The 23,713-nt window shown below is 34.0% G+C and overlaps 1 protein-coding gene across 11 annotated transcripts in view; it reads left to right on the top strand.

Moving 5' to 3' along the window:
* CCDC141 (coiled-coil domain containing 141) overlaps positions 1–23,713 on the top strand; it is a 57,218-nt gene that overhangs the window by 18,896 nt on the left and 14,609 nt on the right. For all 11 annotated transcript variants that reach the window (XR_008204738.1, XR_008204739.1, XM_052675514.1 and 8 more), the window contains 14 exons: positions 1,368–1,531; positions 4,247–4,388; positions 5,172–5,291; positions 5,830–6,021; positions 6,972–7,148; positions 9,810–9,989; positions 10,514–10,636; positions 12,449–12,637; positions 12,909–13,088; positions 13,452–13,601; positions 17,603–17,743; positions 19,802–19,990; positions 21,615–21,798; positions 23,136–23,245. Coding sequence is in view for 9 of the 11 variants with exons in the window: in XM_052675514.1 (XP_052531474.1) it covers positions 1,368–1,531; positions 4,247–4,388; positions 5,172–5,291; positions 5,830–6,021; positions 6,972–7,148; positions 9,810–9,989; positions 10,514–10,636; positions 12,449–12,637; positions 12,909–13,088; positions 13,452–13,601; positions 17,603–17,743; positions 19,802–19,990; positions 21,615–21,798; positions 23,136–23,245 (2,241 nt within the window). In the remaining 2 variants the exon portion in view is untranslated. The remainder of the gene's footprint in view (positions 1–1,367; positions 1,532–4,246; positions 4,389–5,171; positions 5,292–5,829; positions 6,022–6,971; positions 7,149–9,809; positions 9,990–10,513; positions 10,637–12,448; positions 12,638–12,908; positions 13,089–13,451; positions 13,602–17,602; positions 17,744–19,801; positions 19,991–21,614; positions 21,799–23,135; positions 23,246–23,713) is intronic.

The following is a 23,713-nucleotide window of genomic DNA, read 5'->3' as shown; positions in this document are numbered from 1 at the left end:
CTTTTTTCATGTCATTATCTATGCCATCCTATAATTATCTGTTGCAAAACAGCTACATATATATGTTAGTCTTGAAAAGAGAGAGATGGAGGTAGAAGGATATCTCACAATGTGCATTGTTTAATGTTGATTTAGTTGAGCTGTTGAAAGCCTGAATAAGGACATGATACTGCTTTTCTGTGCAGAACCAGAGAGGACTGCCAATGAGTGCTGCAGCTGCTATGGAAAAAATCAATCAAACTAATGTCTTGCTCTTGCTTGCAAGTGAAGTTGAACATGAATTATAAATTTTTGTGTTAGCAGCCTTAAGTTGATCATAGTAGCAACAGAGCTGAGAAGTAAGGCAGTGCAACCCTTGGAAGCTTTCTATTATCCTTGGAGATGTAGACTGATGAACATAAAAAGCATTCAGTTATGTTTAGGAAGAGAACCTGCTGAGAACTTATTTTTTTCCTTCATCTTCTAATATACTCTTGACCAGTTGCCGTTCTACTCAAGTTGTTCTTTGATAAACGTGTAAAAAGTACCTTAAGGTTTCATTTAAAATTTTCACATTGCTCTGCAAGACTAAAGACAGTTTCTGTCAAACTGTTTTCAAAGACAGAATTCAAATTTCATTGGTGATTTCCTTTTACATATATGCGCACAAATATATACACACGTTACATACGTTATATTTTTTGCTGAGTTAATGTGCATGTTAAATGGAGAAATTAATACTATTAGACGGTTGTCTGCTGCCTTGCACTATTTAGGTCTCAAGGTATTCTGGTATGTAAAGCCATAAAAATCTGTAAGAGGTTACAGTGTTACTGCTAGGATTCTAATTATACATAGTAGGCTTAGGTCCATTTCTATTTTTCTGAAATTACTATTCAGTGGCTTTAATAATGGAGTATTGAACTGTTGTTTTTATTCTGCTTTGAAAGGTGGAATACTTTTGTTCCTTTCTTCTGGTATTTGAATGAGAAACTTCTTGCTTTAAAGGAAAACAGAATAGGTGCTATAAGAAAGTGCTGGTAAAGACACTTATCAGCATGCTTCTGCAGAACTCCAACACTAACAGTTGTGTTACTGTTACTATTTTGGTTCTATTTCAGATTCCTGATAATTGCTGAAAATAGACTAGTTTTATCAAAACAAAACATGATTTTACATACTCATAATTGCATTAACTTTTGCTGAATTATGTTTTCTTCCGTGATAACTAAGTCAGTATCACACCCTAAATTAAAAAGCTATTGTCCAAAAGAATGCGGAAACTGAAGAACTGGGAAATTTTGACCTTTGATTATCCGTTCATATAAATGCATGTGTGGACATGTTTAAATAGAAATATTGACAAAGTTGAATTATTTTTTTTTTAGGCAGTTAATGCTCTTGAGAATTACCTTAAAATCTTTAACTCAGAAGGCTTGAGTTTGCCTATCCTGTCAATGAAGTATGAAGAATTAAAGGAAGAAATTAAAGGCTGCACAGCAAGTACGTTGCAAAAAGGACAAACTTTAATTAATAAAGCAGATTCTCACAGGTATTCCCTTCATTTTTTTATACTTGCTGTGTTGTTGCATACCTCCCTGTTGCTTTACTACTTCACTACTTAAAATATCTATTTACAGCCATTGAAGTTAATTAAGCAGATGAGATTGAGTGACAGTTTCAGCCATACATATCTTTCATATATAAATATATTTCAATATATATTTCCAAATATTTTAAACATCTTGTTCCATCATATACATATGTACTTGCTTTCTTAAAACAGCTTAATATTATGGCTTTTCTATTTTTCTCTGCTGTCTTCAGACTCCATGGTCTAAATATGAGTTTGCCATGTTGCCATGTATTTCTATGAGTAAAGCTAGTTTGTATAGATGGAATACTTCACATGCCTAGGTATGAGCTTGACAATTACTATCATGGTGTGATTTTATATTGGCAAGGTACCCTGGAGATCAGTGCAATTTCTTGTTCAAAACCTTCGGCTTAAGTAAAATTGCTCACAGGCAAAGTTTGAATATCTCCAAGGATGGAAATTCCACATTATCTTGGGCAATCTGTTCTGGTAGTAAGCACTGTGTGTGAGACACGTTTTACTTATACCTAGCCAAGACGGACACAATGAATTATATTAGCACGCATGGTGTTCGTATTCCAGAATGCTAATTTCCCCCAGAAAGAATAATGCTTTATAAGAGGGAAAAGAGCCCTCTGTTGTTTTCATGTATAAACAGTATGGTATCCTTAAATATTGGCCAGTGATTAATCAAATGGGACAACAAACTTTGTATGAACAGCTAAAAGTCCAAAGACGATGATATGGACAGAAAACAGGACATGTACCAAGACTAAAGTCTGACTAACATTTTTCCATTATTGCTCATATCATTGGCAGTCATAACTGCCTTCACAATCTTCCCATTTCCTACATAGGAATGACTGGAAATCCTGAGCAATATGGTAATTCCTATCTGAAGGCAGTGAAACATATGGACCTGAAAAATTTTAGCTTTGCCATAGGATTAATGAGAAAGTGTAATCTGACAATAAAATATATAGCTGTTAAGTGTTTGTTATCTGGTGGATCTAAAAAGCAGCGAGAAGAATTTGATGTGGAATGTGAAAATAGCTTCCAGGTCCTTGAAGTGCTTGTTGAAACACAGTAATTCTAGAATTGCTTCATCATATATCATAGAGGATAAGATATTGTATCTTCTGCTACTTAGATAACTACTAGTTTTCAAAAACACACCAATATTCATTTTTACAGAAGATATATTTATTTATAAAGAGAGGGAGCTAGACGACCTTGCTCAAACTGGTTAACACCTTGCTATTTGTCTCATGATGATATTCTGTCTTAATGACAGCATAGTAAACCCATTTTGATGCAATATCAAAGTGACTGGCCAGGTGTAGTACTAATCTATAGCTCTGGGGAAGTATAAACATTAAGAAAATTAAAATGTAAATGGATTTCTGCATTGTTTTGTTATTTTCGTTTCTATGAGCCACTCAATTTATATGCAGTTTATCACAGCTCTGGCAGTTTATTATTTAAAAGGTCTGATACTGATATACTAACATTGAGGGAGGGCTTAAGGCTAGCGACACTGACCCTAATCTTAAGTCCAACTCACAGTATAAATGAAGAAATGTGTTACTTCTTTATTACTTTCAAATCCTCTTAGAGTGTTTTACAGCCTTATTCTAATTTGTAGGCCAAATAAGTTAAAATGATGAAAATATTGACACTGAAATAGTATCAAAACTAGATTGAAGGCAGTATTTACAGACCTAGAATGTTTCAAATAAAAATACTGGTAAATCTGATTTTTGAGCTCATTTGATTTTGAATTAAAACCAACTAGAAAAATAGGAATGCAGCAAAAAGTATATTTAATATAACTCTGAGTCCTATCTGAAGCCAGCAGAATTTCCTCTTTAACTTTAGAGGACAAAGAAACCTAGTATAAGTATCTGCATTAAAGTAAGTTTATGATGAAACTACATGAACAAAAAAATGTATTTTGAATGTTTGTCTAACAAGAAATTCTCATTATATTTAAATTTCAGTAATAAATCAGTTGATTTCTGGGTTTCAAAACTTCAGATTTTAGTTATATGCAGTAAGCTCTTCACAATTTGAAGAGAACTGCCTCCAACATCAGATTGTGAGTTGTTTACCTGATACTAAATGTTTTAAATCACAAGATTAGCAATTGTCATCTGATATCTTTTTTTCACCTGTTAAAGTAGGATCTTCAAGGAAATATTGGCTTACAATGTATGTGACAGTCCTCATCTACTATAATAATACTGTAGATCCAAAAAAAAACCATTCTTTTTTGGTAGAAATGATATGGCATGTACTTTTACTCTTTTCTAGGACCTTTCCATTTGTGGTCTCAGTTTCTAGATAGTTCCAGTGGTGTTAGTAATACTACCTTGAAACTATTTATGAAATAATGCATTTCTCATTGGATCAGGGTGTAGAGTATGCGAGTCTTACTTCCAGTGATTTGTTTGGAGATGTCATCCCTGTATTCTACTTGTTATCAGTTTTGTTGGCATTCATTTTTATATTCCTCTTGGTTATTTTTCTTTTCTTATAAGGGTCACAGTTTAAAATTCTCATGAAATCCTTTGTCATACAAATCAACAGGAAGTTTGTTTGCTTAATCATTGAAAGCCTGCTTGCTGAGCAAAACTGAGAAATACTAACACTTGCACTTATCCATTTTAGCTCTTGGGCGATAGGGATTCAGAGAGCAATAGAGAATGTTAAGAAAAAAGAGGATCAACTTATCAGACAGTGTCCAGATGATAAAGAACTCATGTTGAAGAAGCAACAGTGGACTGTCACACTTGAAGATCATCTAACTAAGGTACACTGTAACATTCCTTCATGTTATTGTATTCACAACCAGTGCATTGCATTTCCATCGTTTAACTACGTGAATATTAAATTTGACTCAATTACAAATAGCATACTGGTTTGTTAGCATGCTTTTATTGTTAAAATGCTGAATACTGTTATCAGAAGCAATGAACGTAAATCTATACTGAAAAATGCAGGTATTTTTCATGAGAACATGTTACCAATTATTGTTAGATTGCTCCCAAGCAAAACACTCTCCATTCCAACCTTCTCCTAACAATAAAGTATTCTAGAGAAGTGCTAAAATGCTAAATTCATCTGTCCAGAGAATCATTTATTGTGACAATGAAATAACATTGTGTACACAAATCTGTGTGGTAATAGATCTTTTAGCTTGGGAGAGAAGCTTTAAATGTACTTTCTGGAAAAAAAGTTGTGTGGTGTTTTTGTAAAATGGATTGTCATAAAAGTATTTATGACCATGCAGTCATACTTAGGTTTTAATACAGTTGTCCTACTGAATTAACAAGACTGGAATACTTAGGACAAAGAAAAGAACTGCCAGTAAAATGAGTGCAGATGGGAATGTTTTCTTCTATTTCTGACTGTACTGTTGGGTGTGAAATAGTAGAATTTTATTCTTAATTTCTCTGACTGTACGAAGCACAGAGTTTAAAAGGTATCAAGTAAGTGTTACTTCTCTTTTTTTCACTGTAAACTGATTTTCTATACTTGTCTATATACATCTTGTCTTGTAAATTAACTACATAAATAATGTTTTCAAATATAGGTACTGCAGTCAATTAAAAAAATCACCTCAAGGCTTGCAGTCGATGTGGAGGTTGGTTCCCATCTGTCAGAGTCAGAAAGAATTTTGAATGAACACCTTGAGCTGGCAAATCAAATAAAGGTAAAAAAAAAAAAAAGTACTCAGATTTATTAACATTAAATATTTTTAGAAATAAATACGAACTATTACAGCAGTAGACTCACAAATACCCAGTTACACTCTAGAGTGGATACAGTACTTTTAAAAATAGGTATCAAACAGAAGCTGCTAAGATGGAGTTAAACTCAGAAATCAGTTCAGAAAATTATTCTATACTGTTTATAAATGGTAATGTATTGGTCTGGTTGGCTGTGTTCCTCTGTGAAACACTTTGTTTTTGTTCTTGCTTTATGAAGTGGCTAACTTCATCTGTATACTGAGATTCCTGTTCCATTCTGATCTTAATGGCTACCTTCAATGACATACAGTTCTTAGTGTTAAACTATTTCCTTCTTGTAATATTTTATTTCAGCACATAATGGTAACATTGAGCTCTTCAACAAAGTAATTGAATTGTACAGAAAAATAGTGATGCTAATGAAAATTAACAATGTGATATCAATATCGACAAGTGCTTTGTAGTCATTATACATTTTGTTCTACAATTGTATCTTGAAAGGAAACTTCATGTGAACTGGGAGAAGCTGAGGGAATCATCAAAGACATGAAAGAGTTTGAGCCTGAGCAAGTGGCAGCTTTTAAAACCAAAACTGATTTCTTGAATGAAGAACTGAAAAAAGCTGAAAGAAATATTTGTACAAAAATAGAAATTCTAACAACTTATGTGGCCTTTTTAAAGTCTTCATTGGAGGTATAGGCTTCCTACTTATTCTGTTTCAATGGTGAAAAATCTTGTAATCAAACATTTGCTTTATTTTAAATAATACAAATCCTTTAAGTGCTGTGCCACAGTAGCACTCCAAGTATTTGTAAGCTTATTTCTGCTTTAGAGGAGATCTGTACCATCTGGAAAGTGGCCCTGATCATTGAAATTTAATCACTGTAATAATTAGCCAATATACAGATTTTCTAGTGATTTAAATCATCATCATAGGAACTATTATAATTGAGTTTTTGCTTTTTCTCATGCGCTCTTTTGGTATCTCGTTATATACATAATAAAAATTGATTATTTTCATATCTTAAATATTTGTCAATATATTTATCTTATATGTTGGTATAGGTATTTATAACAATCTGTGTGTCTTCTGAAGTGCTAATTTGTATGGATTTAAAAAGGGACTGTATAATCCATGCAATAACGTAATTCTGTGTTATTAATTGCCTTAAGCATCACTTTTTATTTTGGTGTAATGTTGATTTTAATATTCTGCAACACTTGTTTCTTTAGGGAGAAATTGACAATGGAGTAGAATGTATTGGATAAAAATAGCAATAGTATTTGATACCTTGAGTTTAAATAGTCAATAACTAGATCGCACTTGCTACTAGTTATTGCTAATATAATTTACTTGATATTAAACCGATAATGGAAAATAATTGCTCACTATGCTGGTATATAACACACATGTAAACATCTGTGGCAGAAATTATTTGTCTGCTTTCAACTATTGGTTTACAGTTTACTTAATTTGAATGTTGTTTAGTATCATTATAGGTCTTGGGGAGAAAGATTTTAAAATCTGTGAACAGCTCAATATAGCCTGACTTTTATCTTCAACCTCATTGTCTATATACCTTCTGACTATAGCAACTGAATTTGTGATTTAAAAAGAAATGTTTATTTTCCATCTCTCACAGGTGAATGACTACATTCAAAATCTGAAGGAATTCTATCAAGCAGAGCCTCTGCAAACAAGCAGGAAGGCTGAAAATAAAAATGCAATGGAGTCAGTTAATGGAAAGTGGCAAGAATCTATAGAGAAGTTTTTTTCCACTGAAAATCTGGGTCGCGTTTTTCTTAATTTAGTAAATACGGTGAGATTTTTATGTCATGGAGTTACCACCTTTCTCACGGAATAAATTCAAATTATAGGATTCTGTGAATATGACAGATGTATAGATTCTTCTAACCTTCATAAAAGAGCATGCCTAAAGCAAAAGTGCATTTGTTCTGTTTCAGTGCATGTATAAGGAAGAGGAGAAGTTAGGAAGAAAATCAAATGATTGAGATGCTTCTATGAAATTACAGTTAAATCTAGGAAAAAATAATTTTAAAAAAATTCCTCATTCCCAATTCATAAAATAAATAAATGCTCATTCTGAGAAATGTAGTTATCTGTATTTTCAGAAAATGATGTAAAAAAAAAAACTGATTTGGAAGTGTTAATGTTTACAAAATGAAAGTGAGGGAAAGTTAAAACTTGAAATGCTTGTAAGGTGATCAAACACTTTAATACACAACAATGTATGAAATAGATGGAATAATTCTGGAGGTAGAACTAATCTCCCAAAGTTTGAAGTGAAAAATTTCTTGTTCTGCAGAGAATATGTTGCATAGGACAGCATAGAATATATAGCTAGTGGCACTGTTTCTTTTGCTTCTGAAAAGCTGAAATTTTACTGAAATCATACCATGCATGGTATATACTGGTGATGTGCTTGTTGATGATATTAGTTGCATAGAACAAAATCCTTATGGACACAGATACATCTATGAAAAAATCTGCAGCAAATCAAGGTTTACGTGTATCCTATCCCAGCTGATGTGTAGGAAAACTTGTATAAACTGAGCAGAAATCATAAGAATTCTGGAAGATTTCATCAATAATTACTTCTGTATCCTTTTTTCCCCAGCAGGAGGGAATTAGCCACTTGTTTTCTATATAAATTAGTATAATTTGCTAAATTGCACTGAATATTTGATGTTCGCCTCTGTTAGGGCTTAATCCCAGTTCTGTGACTGATGGATTGTGACTTCACCATTACCTGATTTTAAAGGTACAAAGGCAGGTATACATTTGTAAGATATTGAAGTCTTATATGAGTGATAATGGTATTATAATAAGTATAAAAATTTTTGTCTTTGGTAATGAGGTGACTATTAACCAGTGAGCCAGAACCCGTACTAAACATAATATGTGGATGTATAAATTTTGTTCATGTTGGAAAGCAGAAGAGATGTAAGTGTGATATTTGGCTTTTTTACTTCCACTAAGAGTCAGTCTTCCGCAATGTAAGTGTATGCGGTTCTAAGAAAATGGATACTGGAGCTGCTTCTTTATACATAGATAATCATTCCTGATTTATTTACATTTTTTTTTAATTGAAATAAGCTGCATTGCCTAGGCATTTCAATCTAATTTTCTAGCACCTCTTCATGAGATGATTGCTTGAGATTCACTATCTATGCCATGCCTTGTAAACTGTGGTCTCAATTAATGTAGACAGCATGGATATGCAGCTGTTAATTCTGCTTTTATGAGAGAGGTAAGGGACCAGTCACGATGAGCTGAGAGGATGAGAAAGGGAAAATGGTGCGGAAAAAAATTGCTTAAGGAAGGTACTGAGGCAGCTAGTGAGGGCTGAAGTGTGTGCTGTCAGATCTGAATACAGCCAGGCAAGGATAAACTATTCAGAGCAACAGTAAGCTTAATATGGCTAAAAATGAAGTTGCATGAAGAGCAGCTGAGGGAACTGGGATTGTTTAATCTGGAGATGAGGAGGCTCAGGAGAGATGTTATTGCTTTCTACAATTGCCTGAAAGGAAATTGTGGTAAGGTGAGGGTTGACCTCTTCTGCATAACTAGCAATGGGACTAGATGGAATGGCCTCAAGTTGCATCAATGGAGGTTCAGGTTGGGTATTAGGAAGAATTTCTTTTCAGGAAGAGTGATGAAGTGTTGGAACAGGCTGCCCAGGAAGGTGGTGGAGTCACTGTTCCTGGAAGTGTTCAAGAAAAGGGTAGATGTAACACTGAGAGGCATGGTAATGATGGATTGATGGTTGGACTATATTATTATAGAGGTCTTTTCCAACCTTAATGATTCTGTGATTTTATTCTATGAAATTACTTAAAGTATACGTGTATCTTCAGATGTTCTCTCTAAAGGCCTGAAAGTGATACAGACCAAACTAGTAATTTACAAACTCAATTTTTCTTGAAAGAGAAGGTCTTTAAATGAGAAAAGCAGCAACAGCATTATCAGGTTTGCTACAGTCTTTGAGCTCTGTTAAAAAGAGGAAAACCTGCCAATATTCAAATGCTGAACAGTCTCCCATGCTTTGGTGCTGCTATAGTTGTCAGCACAGGGTGGTCTGTCCTTTGTTCCTTTCATCATCCAGCTGCTATTCCCCAGAAGGCTGTTTCTGGGTAGTTCTGTCAGTTCAAAAATAATTCCAAATTTTGTATGAGCATTTGAACTGTTATCAGATGGCAATAATTAGATCATTACTGACTTGTTCTAGATTTAAAAAAGTAATAGTAGTTATAGCCTCAGTATATGAAATCTATTCAGCTATGTCTAATACTAAGAGAGTAGTGTGTTTAAATGCATGTAGAGTACCAAAAATTTTCAAAGGAGTTATCCTAAAATATTTGCTTTTTATTAAATGTTGTTAATATTTTAATATTATGAGGTTGTATTGTATATTTTGAATACAAATGGTGGAAAACGTGTGTTCTTATTTATTTACCAGATAAGTGACGGCTTAATAGTAAAAGTAGAAAAATCTGTACAAGTTATAGAAGAAACCATTATCAATTTGAGTAAAGAAATGAAAGAACTGACTGATCTTTGGGCAATCTGGAATTTTAAAATTCATCAAGGAAAACCTGTCAGGCAACAGTGCTGGATATTGGAAGAGCAACTAAATAAGGTAAATAAAATACAAAGAAAGCAATTGTGACAATTATTTCTAGATTGTTAATAGTTTGTGACTGCCAACTATTAGAGGTATTATTTTAGGAAGAGAAATAGTAAGATAATTCTCCATAATCTGTTTTACTACCCAGGTGGTCATCGAGAATGATGATGATTTTGATCTTTGTCCCTTTTCAAACCCTATGAGTTGTCATTTTAATTGTGTTTTTTTTTTTTTTTTTAGCATCATCTTATTGTAACTTAAATTACTAAACTAGTTTCTTTATAGCTACTAAGCTCAAATGTTCATAAGGACAAAGATTTCGAGAGCTTCTAGTCACAGGGCTTCATAATTTCAGTTTCTACTAGTGAAAACTAGTGGTTTTCCTACTAATAATCTATTCTAATGAAATTTACTGATAACATTTGCATGTCTGCGTTGAGGATGGTTCTTTCAAATTTAGATTTGGGCTAACTTTTTTATTTTGTACAGAAATACTGAGATATTGCTAAAATATCGCTAAAATATTTTTCTTTTAGACTACGCATGGTCTACGGTTTCTTCAAGAGGCACTCACACTTACATCAACAGTTGATCTTGGAAGTTATGTTTGTCTGGCCTTAGAACAACAAAAACTTAACCAAATGAAGCCACAGTTTCAGGTGAGAAACTGAGCTCCTGAAGTGCATAGTAGTTCAAATGGTCTTACTAGTGCAGGGAATGATCATGTACTAACCTTGCTTTCAGACAGAATTTGGAGCCACACTAATTACCTTTTATATTAACTTTCTGGAAGAGAGATTTTGTGTGTTGACAAGGTCAGGGAGAAAATATCTTACCTTCACTGTCCCCAGAATGCTTTGTATAATGTTAGCTATGTTTGAATCATCATACCAATGATATATCAGCATTATGTTGTTGTTGTCAACCTGGATTTGTGCAAGGCCTTTGACATGGTCTCATACTACAATACTCCTTGTCTCTAAATTGGAAAGATACGATTTTGAAAGCTGGACTATTTGGTGAATAAAAAATTGTTTTGATGATTGCAGCCACAGGGTTGTGGTCTGAACAAGATCTGAACATCAAGTGGAGGCTGGTGACAAGTGGTGTCCTTCAGGGATCTGTCTTGGGACCAGTGCTCTTCAACATCTTTATCAATAACCTAGAAAGTGAGATTGAGCACACCCTCAATGAGTTTGCTGATGACACTAAGCTTGAGTGATGCAGATGATGTGATAGAATGAATTGATGGTATAGAGAGGGAACTGGACAAACTTGAAAGGCAGACATACAAAAACCTAATGAGGTGCAAGGTATAGCACTTAGGTTGGGGCAATCCCAAATACGTGTGCAGATTGAGAAGAATTCACTGAGAGCAGCCCTGCAAAGGACTTGAGGATTCTAATGGACGAAAAAGTTGGACATGATCCAGTAGTGCATGCTTGCAGCTCAAAAGGCCAACAGTATCCTGGGCTGCATCAAAAGAGGGGCGGCCAGCAGGGTGAGGGAGAGGACTGTTTTAAATGTTTTAAAGAGGCATTCCATAGAATCATAGTATATCCTGAATTGGAAGTGACCAACAAGGATTACTGAGCCCAACTCCTGACCCCACAAAGGACGAAAATTTTACATGACTTCAGGTATAAGAAGTATTGCTGTTTCTTCTGCTCTGGCATTTTTCATGTTTCAGTCTTTCACTGGGCAATGGAAACATAGAAAAAAAGTTTTCTGTAAAATTACAAATGTTGATGGCCACTGAGTATTCCAGGGCACATGAAGTTCTTGGAAGCATTTTCAAAGGTTTTTGTCTTGCCATTTTGTTGTCTGATATTACTTTGCATCTTTGAAAATTCTTTCAGCTGGGGAGGGGGGGGGGGGGGGGGGAGGGAGGAGGGAGATTTTTGTGTTGTGGAACACAGAGCATTTATTTAGGTTCCTTGACAATAATGTAACTGAAGATGCTCATTTACTAAAAATTTAATAAAAATGCTAAATTCATCATCATCATGTGATGCATGTTTCACAGTCCTGCAAGTCAACTAGTAAGCTGTGCTGTTTTGTAGAGAGAGATGATGTCTGCATGCAGTACAGCTCTGTAGGCGTGCTCTTTGGTCTACAGCTGCAGAAACAGAGGTTCAACTGGCTTAGAAGCTCTTTTTGCTGGCTTGACAGTTCCTCTCTCATTTGTGAGAGTTGAGCTCTCTTTCTGCTGGATTCTGCTGAAAAAAATAAAGTATATCAGCTTTTTCGTATGAGACTTAGAACTACTGTAGTCTTACATATTGCAAAACATTTTGTCCTGCATGTGACAACATAGCAGTCAGTTGGTCCAGCTAACAAATGTAGGGAACTTGATTTTTTTTTTAATGCAGTTTTCCCTACGATAATTTACCATTCAGAGGTTGTTATATTTCAAATGTAAGGGAAATCTTGCAAATATATTTGTGTACTTTCTACTTCTTTTTTGTTAGCAAATGAATGCTGAGCTGGAGTACCTGATGAAATTACTAGAGTTGCCAAGTCAGAAAGGATTTCCTGTGAAGGAGAATTCTGAAAGAATAAGTGAGCTTATTCACCTTCATCAAATGGTGAAGAGCACAATGACAGAGTATGATGAGATTTTCAACAAGACGCTTAAATTCCATCATGTTAAGAAAGAAGTGAGTGAAATCCTTTAATGCATGTTTTCCTTTTGCTGCTAATCTTTTTTTTAATTTTGCTGCTTGTAATCTTTCCTTTTTTCTTCAAATGAACAGCATTAACATATCTGGTGATCAGAATAAAACTTAAGATCTGAAACTGTGTGAAACTTTGAGTGTTTAAAATTAAGATTGAAACCCAAATTTAATTGCACATTATGGGTAAGGATGTAATGGTAAGCTTCCGTTCACATTTAAAATACACACTGATTTTTAGTTTAATATATTCCAGCTGGAATGTCTATCAAAATCAGGAGAACTGGATTTTCCGGAAATTGCTGTGGTCCCTGAAGATGTGCACCATGCCAAAGCTTACCTTTTGAATGCTCAAAAGAAACATATGCATATCAGACAGCTTTATAAGCTGGCTATTGACCAGGGAGTGGATATCTTGTCTGCAGTGCAGAAGCCTGTGAGTAGAATTATAATGACCTATGAAACCAATGTTAAATATGTAAGAAGACTATAGAGCTAACTTTGACATCTAGATGTACAAAATATGTATTAATGCAGTGAATGAAATAAATACATAACTTTAAGAATCCTTTTAAAGGGAAGAAAAACAAAGATTCTATAATAGTTAAGCTTTTTTTTATTTCTGCTTTTAGAATTTGCAGATACACAGCCATCAAATGAAACAAAGCATCCAGGAATTATGACATATATTCTTCATTGCTTACTCTAACAATCAGTTGGTTTTGCAATTTGCATTTTAGACTGATGGAATCAGTATTGTCCTGATTTTCATACTTCTTTTTGTATATTCCCTGTTTAGAATTGCTTGAATGTTTCTGCGAAGAATCTGAAACAAGAACTTGCTCGACTTGAGTGTGACAGCATTAGCTGGAGCTCCAAAGCAGATAAGTACGAGGAAGAACTATCACAGCACTTCCAATACTATATCAGTCAAGAGGAGATAAATGAGGTAAATGAAAAAAAAATACCTGTTAAAAGGGCTGTTGTGTTCAGCAATACATATTGCTGTTTGCCTTTCTCCTAGATCCATTGTGTACGTAGAGAAAAGTTAATTTTCATCTTGTAAGCAACCTTTGATAGTAGCAATGATAGCCTATGGTCTGTAACTCTGCAGTTGAGGATTATAAAAAGGTTTTGGGCTGACAATGAAGTTCTTTTACTGTACTGAGAGCACTGGAAATAGAGCAGCTACATTTTCTTTGATTTGCATCTTTGTCAGTTTTACCTGAAATGTGTGGGTCTCCAGATGTCTTTTTTTTTTTTTTTTAAATGAAGCTGAAGTTTGAAACAAAAGTAGAATTTACGGAAATTGTGATTATAAGGCTGTTTCTTGTGTCAGTAATAGCTTTCAGTCTTTTGAGGAGAAATTCAGAATACTTCAGTTCCTGATATTTTGTCAGTAACCTGAGGTCTAATACTTAGAAAAATTGTTAAAGGAAAAAGTGTTCCTTGACAGAAGATAGTGGAATGTAGTATTACAGGATTTAGGTTAGGAAAAGTTAATGTGACTATTAATGTAGCATCATAGCATGCCAATTATAAGTTCACTCGCTATTTAGCAGATAAAATGTAAAGCCATATCTCAGCAAAAATTTGGGGCGCATTCCCCAGAATGAATTTTCCCAGACTGAGCTGCTTAAATGAAGCACTGATAACATTAGCATTTTATGTTCAGAATGTTTGAAGTTTGAATTAAAATATTCTTGTTTTCTTGATGAAAACTCCCCAAGATTGCTGAAGAAAAGGGAAGTATTTGCTCAATATCTTGCCTGCAAGGCTGGCCGTATTCAGGGAGAATACTTTTTAAACTATATCCCATTTCTATTAGAAGTTAATATAAAAGAAATTTCCTCAGCAAAACTAGGATAATGTAGGTGTATATGCATTAATTCATCTTTATTTTTGTTCATTTTTTAAATGAAGAATTAAGAACTAGTTCCGTAATCCTCAAGTTATGAGCATTCACTTACTATTTCATAGTCTGTTAATTTTAACATTGGAGATTAATCTAAATATTGCTAACATCTGGCAGACTTCTGATAATTTCTTCCCTATCTACTATACTTACGGAGAGCCAAAACACCACTGCATTACACTGCAATCATTTGTGACAGAGCTAAATCAAACCTCATTTAGCTTTAATGCTTATGCTGATGCTTATGCTGAAACTATACGTGAGGTTAAAAGTAGCAGGGTTACGTACACATGATAACCCTTGCACTGCAGAAGACTTTTTACTTTTATCAGTAACATTTGTGTTCTTTCACAAAAACTGCAGTGAAAGAATAACAGATCCTAAAGTAGGTTCTCTGCTCTCCCAATCAGATCAATTCTTTTCTTTCCGATTCCTTATGAAAAATGTGAATTTACAGCACTTTAATGGTGACGAGCTACCTTAGTTTACAAATCAGTAGGAACTGTTATTTCGTAATGTAATTCTTACTTGCAGTTAATTCTGTTAAGTGGATAATAATGTTGAAGTGCCTCCTAGGGAGACTAGAAATCAAAGCACTATAGTGGAATTGTACTGTTAACAAAAATGTGTTTAAAGCAGTTGTTTATAAACTCCTTTTTTCATGTGTATCATAGTTATGTGATAAATCTTAGTGACTGACATCTAAAACCCTCTCCACCATCATTCTCTGTTCATGACAGCCCAACTATAGTTAGGAACAGCTGCCTGATAAATGACTATGACACAATGGAGAAGTCAAAGTTCCATTAAACTTGGCTGAAGTCATTAGAGCGTATTAGTGTGCATAGATACCTTAATTCTCATTGTATTTTACAGGAAATACTAGAAAATGGAGATATGTTTCAATTTCAGTTTTCTAACGATTGAGCCATACATTGTACCCTGGTAAAGTTGCTGATATGAGCAAAAGCTGTGTACATGTGCTCCGAGGATAACATGCAAGTCTGAGCTGAATCTGGTTTTCCACTGAGGCTAAAAGAGAAGAGTGGCAGCAGCTGCAGACCTTTGACACATGAGCCATCATATCTGAAACAAGGCGATCTTATTTCGCATGCTTTGAGGAGAGCCTCTGTCCTTAGTAACAGATCACTAGCTGATGTATCTGCAATAAGCCACCGAAATAAACTGAAGAGAACTCTTACTCATCTCTTGTTTTCCTCAAAATTAGCAAATAAGGCTTTGTTTTGAATACAAAATATTATTCTACAGAGGTGGTTTTATTAACTGTGCTGACAGATAAATTTTATTATTCAGTATCCTTAGGTGGGATAAAGAGCTTAAACTGATTGGAGTTCACACTGTAAGTGATAGAACTGCTTTCACTTTTATTTATATTGAATGAATACCATCAGACTGTTCAGTGCTGAGGTAATGTAATAGAGTCCCCCTAGATTAAATGAAAATGAAAAAGATATTTCTTGGTGGATTAACATTAATGCGTAAAAATAAAGGTAAATTGCTAGCTTTTCCAGTGTCAGTAGCAGCAGAATGAGCATTCAGTACTCCTTGGGTTCTTAGGGGTAGTACTCAGGGAGACAGTATGGCTCTAATTTAAACAAAAAAGTTTCAAATATTTTAATTATTAAATTGTGGGTGTTCACCTGAAGCTGTTAAATTTATCAAGTGTAATTATTTTTCATGTATGTGCAGCTGGCAGAACCTGAGTTGTTACAATGGACATATTTCTTTGATATCATTTCCTTTACATAAGTGTAATTTTTTAGAATTTCTTCTATGTTCTAAACACAAGAGATTGTCAGCTTCCAAAAGGTGTGAAATTCACAAAAAGCTTTCAAGTTTTTTCTTCCTTTTCAATTTTTGTGAACACTTTTGAAGGATTTCTATTTATTTTGGAATTCAAAAGTTAAAACACCTCTTCTGAGGTATTAGCAGCTTACTGTAGCAGATTTTTTTTTCCACTTGCCTGGCTCTTCCTACTGTTTAAAGGCATTCAAAACTAACTGCAATATATTTTGCAGTTGTAAATGAAAAAAAAATTGTGTAACTTTGAGGGAAAACATACCATTTTACACTTAAATTCACAGTACTTTGAAGATACTTTATGATACTTTTGATATGCCTCTTTATAGAATGCCACTACTGCAAAGAATGAAATACGGTTTATTAAGGACACACCTGTAAAATGATATTGAAGCAAATAAATAATTGGAGTTAGAGAGGAAAAAAAGAAAGAGGAAATGGAATAGTTACTGAAATTCAGGTGCTCATATATAGTCTACATCCTGACCTCGCAAAGAACTGAATTCATATGCTGTGAGTAATCAGACTGGGATGTTTAGACTACCACAATATATAGAACTGAACACCTGTTTAATCCCCTGAGAAGCAGAGCTTCTGCTAATACTAAATATTGTTTCCATCCATTTTATTTTCCAATACTATTTTCTGCTGTAGTGCAAGGATTATAGAATCACTGAATGGTCAGTAAACCTATCAACTTTTTTCTCTGTTAATCAATTTCCAGTATAACAATGTTTTCTATTATAAAAATTCTTTTCTATTTGAAAAAAAAAATTGAAATATTGTAGGATAAAGGCAATTTAAGTGAATACCTATATATATATATTTTTTTTTTCTTCTGGAAACTAGATGTGGCTAAACTGGCTACCAAAGGGACTACAGAACCTGAAAGTAATCTCATTGTAGTTGAAGCGAATGCTCCAGGACTAGGTTGTCTGAGCACAAATCTCAGTCTTAAGCTTTTTGCCTCAGCCATTCTGGAAACAATACTCAATACCCAGAATGAATAAATTCTGACATAAAAAGATTGTGTTTTCCCCACTTGAAAAAAAATTCTGAGGATATAAAGATGTCTTATGAGATGACACAGTGTTAATAATTTCTGTATTAAATATTCATTGTTCAAACTGTGGATAGCCTGTGGGGGGGAATAAAACAAGTTAAGCAGAAAAGCATTTTTTCTTTTATTGACAAATATGATTGCTCTTTTTCAGCTTAGAGAATCATTTAAGGACCTCAAAAAGAAATTCAACAATATGAAGTTTAACTATATTAAGAAAACTGAAAAAGCTCGAAATTTAAAAGCACTTAAAATACAGATTCAGCAAGTTGATACATATGCTGAGAAAATACAGGTAATATTAGAAACTTTAGTATTATAATATTTGATTGTTTGAATTGCTGTAGCCTATGCCAAGGAATCAGAGGGAATGCAAAATCTTTTATGCTCCCCTTGATATCATTTCCTTGTCTCAATCACAGATATTTTTAATTGTTCTGCTCCCTTCATTATCACCCCAATTCTAGACTTCCCATTGTTCACTCTTTATCCTTCGTTTCATTATTTAACCATTTATTATTTCCTCTTCCCTCTCCTTAATACAAATAAATAATTAACTAAAACCAATATCCCATCAAATTCACAAACAATCAATATGTGTATTTCCCTTTACATCCAGCTGCTTTCCTTTCTCATTTCAATATTCTGGCCTTCAGAGCCTTTTTCTGTTCCCATTGCTTAGAGTTGCTTATTGGAACCTTAAACTCTTCTGGCCCCACCTATTCTTTGCAGTCACCAGAAATTCTTCTTCCAAATCTTCCAGTGATCTTTTTAGAAACCAAATTGCCCTTTTTTTAGCCAGAGAAAATGCTTTTCAGTTCACTTGCCCTGCAAGTTTTCTTTTCACAGTTTTTCTCAAAATTTTCAGTAGCTTCTGTGATTCTGCTCTCACTATTTCTTGTCTTATTCTTTCTACAACTTTTCTCCTTGATTATTCAGATCACTTAATCAGTGAGGTTGGAAGAGACTCTCTGCAGGCTATCTAGTCCAGTCTTCTTGCTTAGAGAAGGATCTACAATAACAGGTTTCTCTGTGTAACGTCCACTACTCAGCTGGACATTCAACTATACAAAGACCAGCTGAATACTGGATATTGCATACTCAGTCCCTCAATCATCTTTCTAGCCTGTTGCTGAATGTGCTTCAATATGTTCAGGTCTTTCTTGTACTGGAGAGCGAGAACTGGACACAGCACTCTATGCAGCCTCACCAGTTCTGAGTAGAGAACAATAATTATCTCCCATGATCAGCTGACAACACTCATCATACCAGTGCATATTTTGAGAATCACAGAATCATTTAGGAAGGAAAAGACCCATAAGATCAGCAAGTCCAGTCATTGCATAGCACTACATGTCTACTACTTAGCCATGTCCCTGAAGCATCAAACTCACATGTCTCTCAAGTATCTCCCAAGTTGGCAATTCTGATACTTCTCTACTGGTCAGGCAACTTTTTCTGGTGCCTAGCCACTCTTTCTGTGAAGAAACTCTTCATGACATCTAATCTAAACCGCCTCTGCTACAACTTCAGGCTGTTTCCTTACATTCTATTACTTTTCACCTGACAAAAGAGACTGACAAACACCTTGCTACAACATCCTTTCATGAAACTGTGGAGTGTTCATGTAGCTATTTAGGGAAATGGTATGTATGTATGTGGACTGTTCATTAAATACTTTTTATTTCAAACCAGTCTCTCATATTCCAAGATAAAATCAAGCACCTGTCTTTTTTACATCACTTTTATAACTGTCGTCCCAGTGAGGTCTTGATCAACTGGAAAAACTAGGATGTAAAATATATAAATGTGTATGTGTAGACATAAACCATGTGATCCTAGAACCTACTCATTACGTTTATGCCAGATATCACTAAGTACTGGTATGAACATATTTTCCTTTGGGTCTTTGGGGTTATGTTAGAGTATCACCAATGTTGTTTATATCAGATTCTTATGCAATATTACATATTGTAGGGCATAAATGACTATGTTTAAATTGACTTGTATTCTACCAAATTAAGAGACTAAAGGCTTAGTAATATTTGTTTTTCATATGCAGATTTTGTGAACATTATTCAAGATCCAATGTTTAAATCATATGGATCTTTGTTTATATGTTGAAAATTTAATTCAATATTTAGCAATATGTTTATTTCAGTCAGTAGTATAGAGGCCCTTCAGCTTGTCTTGCATTTGGAAATGCATCTTAGTACTACTTAAGTAAGCATCTTAAGTACTACTTATTTTAAAACCCAGAAGTGAAAGTAGATTTGTGCATTTTACATATTTTTAACTTACTGTTTCAGAACTGGAAATACTTACTTGTGGTATTGGTACATCTTTTAAACAGATTCTTAAAAAGAAGATAGATAATCTAGAGAAGAAATTAGTAGACGCTGCAACAAATGAACACAATGTTAGAGTCATGTTGGTGTCAATCAGTGAGTTACAAAAACAGCTAAATGATTTTGGCAGAGTTGTGGAGGATTATAAGCAAAATCTGGGCCTCACGGAGCGTCTGCAACTCATGATGGAAGAGGTACTAGTAAGCCTATGGCTGTAATTGTGGTCAGGATTGGAGTATAGATAATGAGTGTTTCTAACAAGAAATAAAATATACGACTTCCAAATATAGCAGATTGATGGAAATATGGATTTGCTTTTGCTTTTTTTCTGTAACCTTGTAGAGGGGGGGGGGGGGGGGGGGGGGTTGGCTGAACATGGAATTTGACTTTATTCTTGTGCTGCTATTCTTAAGATTGAGTCCTCCACTGCCTTATGCTGCTATTCTTAAGATTGAGTCCTCCACTGCCTTATGACTTTCATGGTGATTCAGTACATCTGTAATTGTACTTTATTTTTGGGCTCATTTTCTCTAGGTATTCTGGGGCAACACAGAGCCACAAGGCATTCTTTAACAGCTGTCAAATCACAAGAGCGAAGTCATCATGATAATCAATTTGTTAGCTGTTGGAAAGAGTTGACTATAAAGTGTGCAGTTCTGGAATTGAAATGTAAAATGTTTGATACCTTAGCAGCAAAATATTTTATGCATATTATATATAATAATATACATTCTATATATGTTATTATATCCGTACATCTTTAATATACTTAATTGGTAAATTAAGTATTTTTTTTCCCAGAGAGCAGTCTGCTTTGCAGAATTCTCTAACTTGGTTCTAATACACGTGAAGACTACCTTTTATTTTTTGAATTGCCATGTAGTTTTTAGCAATAGCTTGTAGCAATACTTTCCTTCTTGCTGTACTGTGTTGGTGCATCTGTGTGTCAAGCACATTCCTGTCATCACTGTTTATCTTTAGAAATAATACTGATCTCCAAGTTCATCTAAATGCATGATGAATAAATTCCCTTAATGATAGTAATGGATAGTAATAGTAAAGTTTGTTTTAAAATGTGTTTTCATTGTTTACTGATCAGATAAATGTGTCATTTCATGTAAGTTAGCAATCCAATTTATGTTGTGGATTTATATTAACACCCACATCCAGCTTTATACTTTGGGAAAAAGAGATTATTTTCCAGAGATAGTCTTTAAGATGTCTTCTTACTCAGTGTGAAGTAGAACTTAATCAAAAATTTCAGAGTGTTGGGATAATCTTAAATGCTGACTTTAATGTCAATTAAAATTAAGTCAATTATTAGCTACTTCCTGTGATGATGTAATAGAGATGTTGAGTAAGTAAGAGATTAAATGATTTCTTCAGTATTATTAACCAAAAATATTTATTAAGGGTACATTCTAAAGCCCATTCTCATTTGTCAAAAGATTCTCATAATCTTTAATGACTGTTTTGCCAGTGAACTAAATCTAAGCAACCTTGCTTTAGGCCATGATACAAAGTCTGCAAAGTTAGACAGCTAATATATAAAATAGAAATAACTTGGAGTTAAAACATGTTTGCAGAAACTTTAACTTATGAATCTAGTGTTTAAAGAAAATGGAACAGCTTTTAATATTTGCAACAACATTCATAATGAAAAATGTTTTTGAAGTTAAGCTCTGTTCACAATATTTAAAGCAAAATCTATGCCACTGGTTACTGAAATTATAAGAATAGCTTAATCTATTTTATAAAAGCTTGAAGTGCTGATATTTGTTCATTCTGATAGTGTTTATCCTTTTCAATCTACTTCAGTGTCAATTTTGCTTTGAAGATGTTAGTGCAACAGTCATTAGAGTTGGCAAGTATTCCGCTGAATGCAAAACCAGAGAAGCAGTGGAGACCCTCTACAAGCAATTCAATAAGTTTATTGAGTCTACAGTGCCTCAACAAGAAGAGAAGTTTCAGCAGATTATAGATCTGGCTGAACAGTTATATGGTAAGGATCTATCTAGTAACATTGGGGGAAAAAAAAAACTCAGGAACATCACATACAGTTTAGGACAGAAGGAAGCAGATTTCTAGATTTGTTGACTTAAGAATAAAACTTTTCACAAAGTTAAAAACAACAAAATTTATAGAGTATAGACTTGAAAATGTGAAGGATTTCAGGGAAAGTAATAAAAAAATAAAAATACAAAAGTACTCAGCAGCCTGGTATTACCTGGTTTTCCCTATGCAGTATGCAGACTGTGCTCACCCTGTAATCTGAACATGAATAATATTTATGAGTTTGGAATTAAGACTTCATGGCTCATGATTACTTGTAGCAGACTAAATCTTTGAAGTCAAGGTATCACAGAATCACAGTATGTTAAAGAGTTATGCATTAATGATGGATGAATTTTTAGTGTTGTGACTAGCTAGTGGTATTTGATTGCTAATTTTTATGTATTTCCAAAAAAAGTGCACTATGTAAAAATTGTATATGCAGTTGTATCAATTGAGAACATTAATTTGTTGACTGAAAAGAACGCAGGTCAGCCGACTTAATGTTTTTCTTTTTTCTCCAGCTCACAGCTTCTGTACCTGTTGAAGTTACTTTATTCAAAGATAAAGTGTCTATCCAAATGTGGAAGGATAATGTGCAGCTTATAAAGTCAAATAACAAATCTGATAAAATTTCAACAAACTGTGCTTTCAAATTTCTCTGACTTGGTGTTGGGAAGACTAATTAGCAAACCGATCTTTTTTGTCTTAATTTTTAACCCTTTAAACATTCTTATCTCTGGAGAATATGTTGGCAGAATGGATTCTTAAAATGATCTCACTATCTTATTAGGAATGTTGGGGGAAAGAAGCTGCTTTGTGCTTTTTTTTTTTTTTTACTTAGTTTGGGAAAAAAACTTTTCCATTCCACTTTTGGTTTTTTTTATATCTTATAATAGGGATTCAAATGTCTTCTAGCTATATAATCAGTCTGGTAGTTCAGGAAACAGTTTGAGGCCAGCACGTTTTCAAGCGGTGTCACTGACCACATAGTAGTAATTTTCATTAAGGAGAAACCCAGTAGAAGACTTGCAGATACTATGAGGCAGGATGTCAAGAAAACTAGTAATAGGTAGGAAACTGCATTTCTCTATACTACAGAGCTCCTTCAGCAAAATAAAACAGATTTAAAATATACTTACTATATGAAGATTATGAAGTACATTCATTGTTATACGTTTCTCTAAGGTATTATGGCTTGTTATTTTTTTGGGGGGGGAGGGGGGCGAGGCTTGTATTTTTCTCTGTTTTCTTTTCATTGAAAGAAGCTTTGTTTTCCCATTTCAGGTTTTGAAGAAGGAAATAAGTATGTTGAAAAAACTGTATCGAAGTACAAAGAAATCCTTAATTCTGTTGATGAGTTGTGTAGATCGCTGAGAGAATTTAGGGAGATTCAGGTATTATTCTTTTGCCTTGGGAATATGTAGTATCTGCATGAATATATCAGGTTTAGTGTCTGAACTACTGATACAGTACTTATTATGCCACTGATGATCTTCTGTATTGAAATATTCCTTGGTTTGTTTGTCCAAGAACAGCAGTCATAACAAAACAGTGAAATGCCACTTCTTTGTGCACTAGTTATTCACCCTGTTTTTGTTGTTGATTTTATTTGTTTGTCTTTCTTTCGGACTTCTTTTTGTTATAGCTTTCAAGTAACTTTTAGGGAAGAATGTCATGCTTTTCTCAGCTCTGAAATACAGATAAGTGCCAAATTTAAAGACTGCCAAACAACCTAACTTATTTCATAACAGGAAAAATCACACCAAAACACAAATTGTGTTAAAACCAAAGTCATTTTAGTTAGAAAAGCCTGGCTTATAAATGTTAAGGATGACGGCAAATATCTTAGTTTTGTATTCCTG

The sequence above is a fragment of the Tympanuchus pallidicinctus genome, unplaced genomic scaffold (assembly GCF_026119805.1).
Source record: "Tympanuchus pallidicinctus isolate F22 unplaced genomic scaffold, pur_lepc_1.0 scaffold15, whole genome shotgun sequence".
NCBI classification, from domain to species: Eukaryota; Metazoa; Chordata; class Aves; order Galliformes; family Phasianidae; genus Tympanuchus; species Tympanuchus pallidicinctus.
Note: the sequence above shows the minus strand (reverse complement) of the source record. Positions and strands in the feature narration are given on the sequence as shown.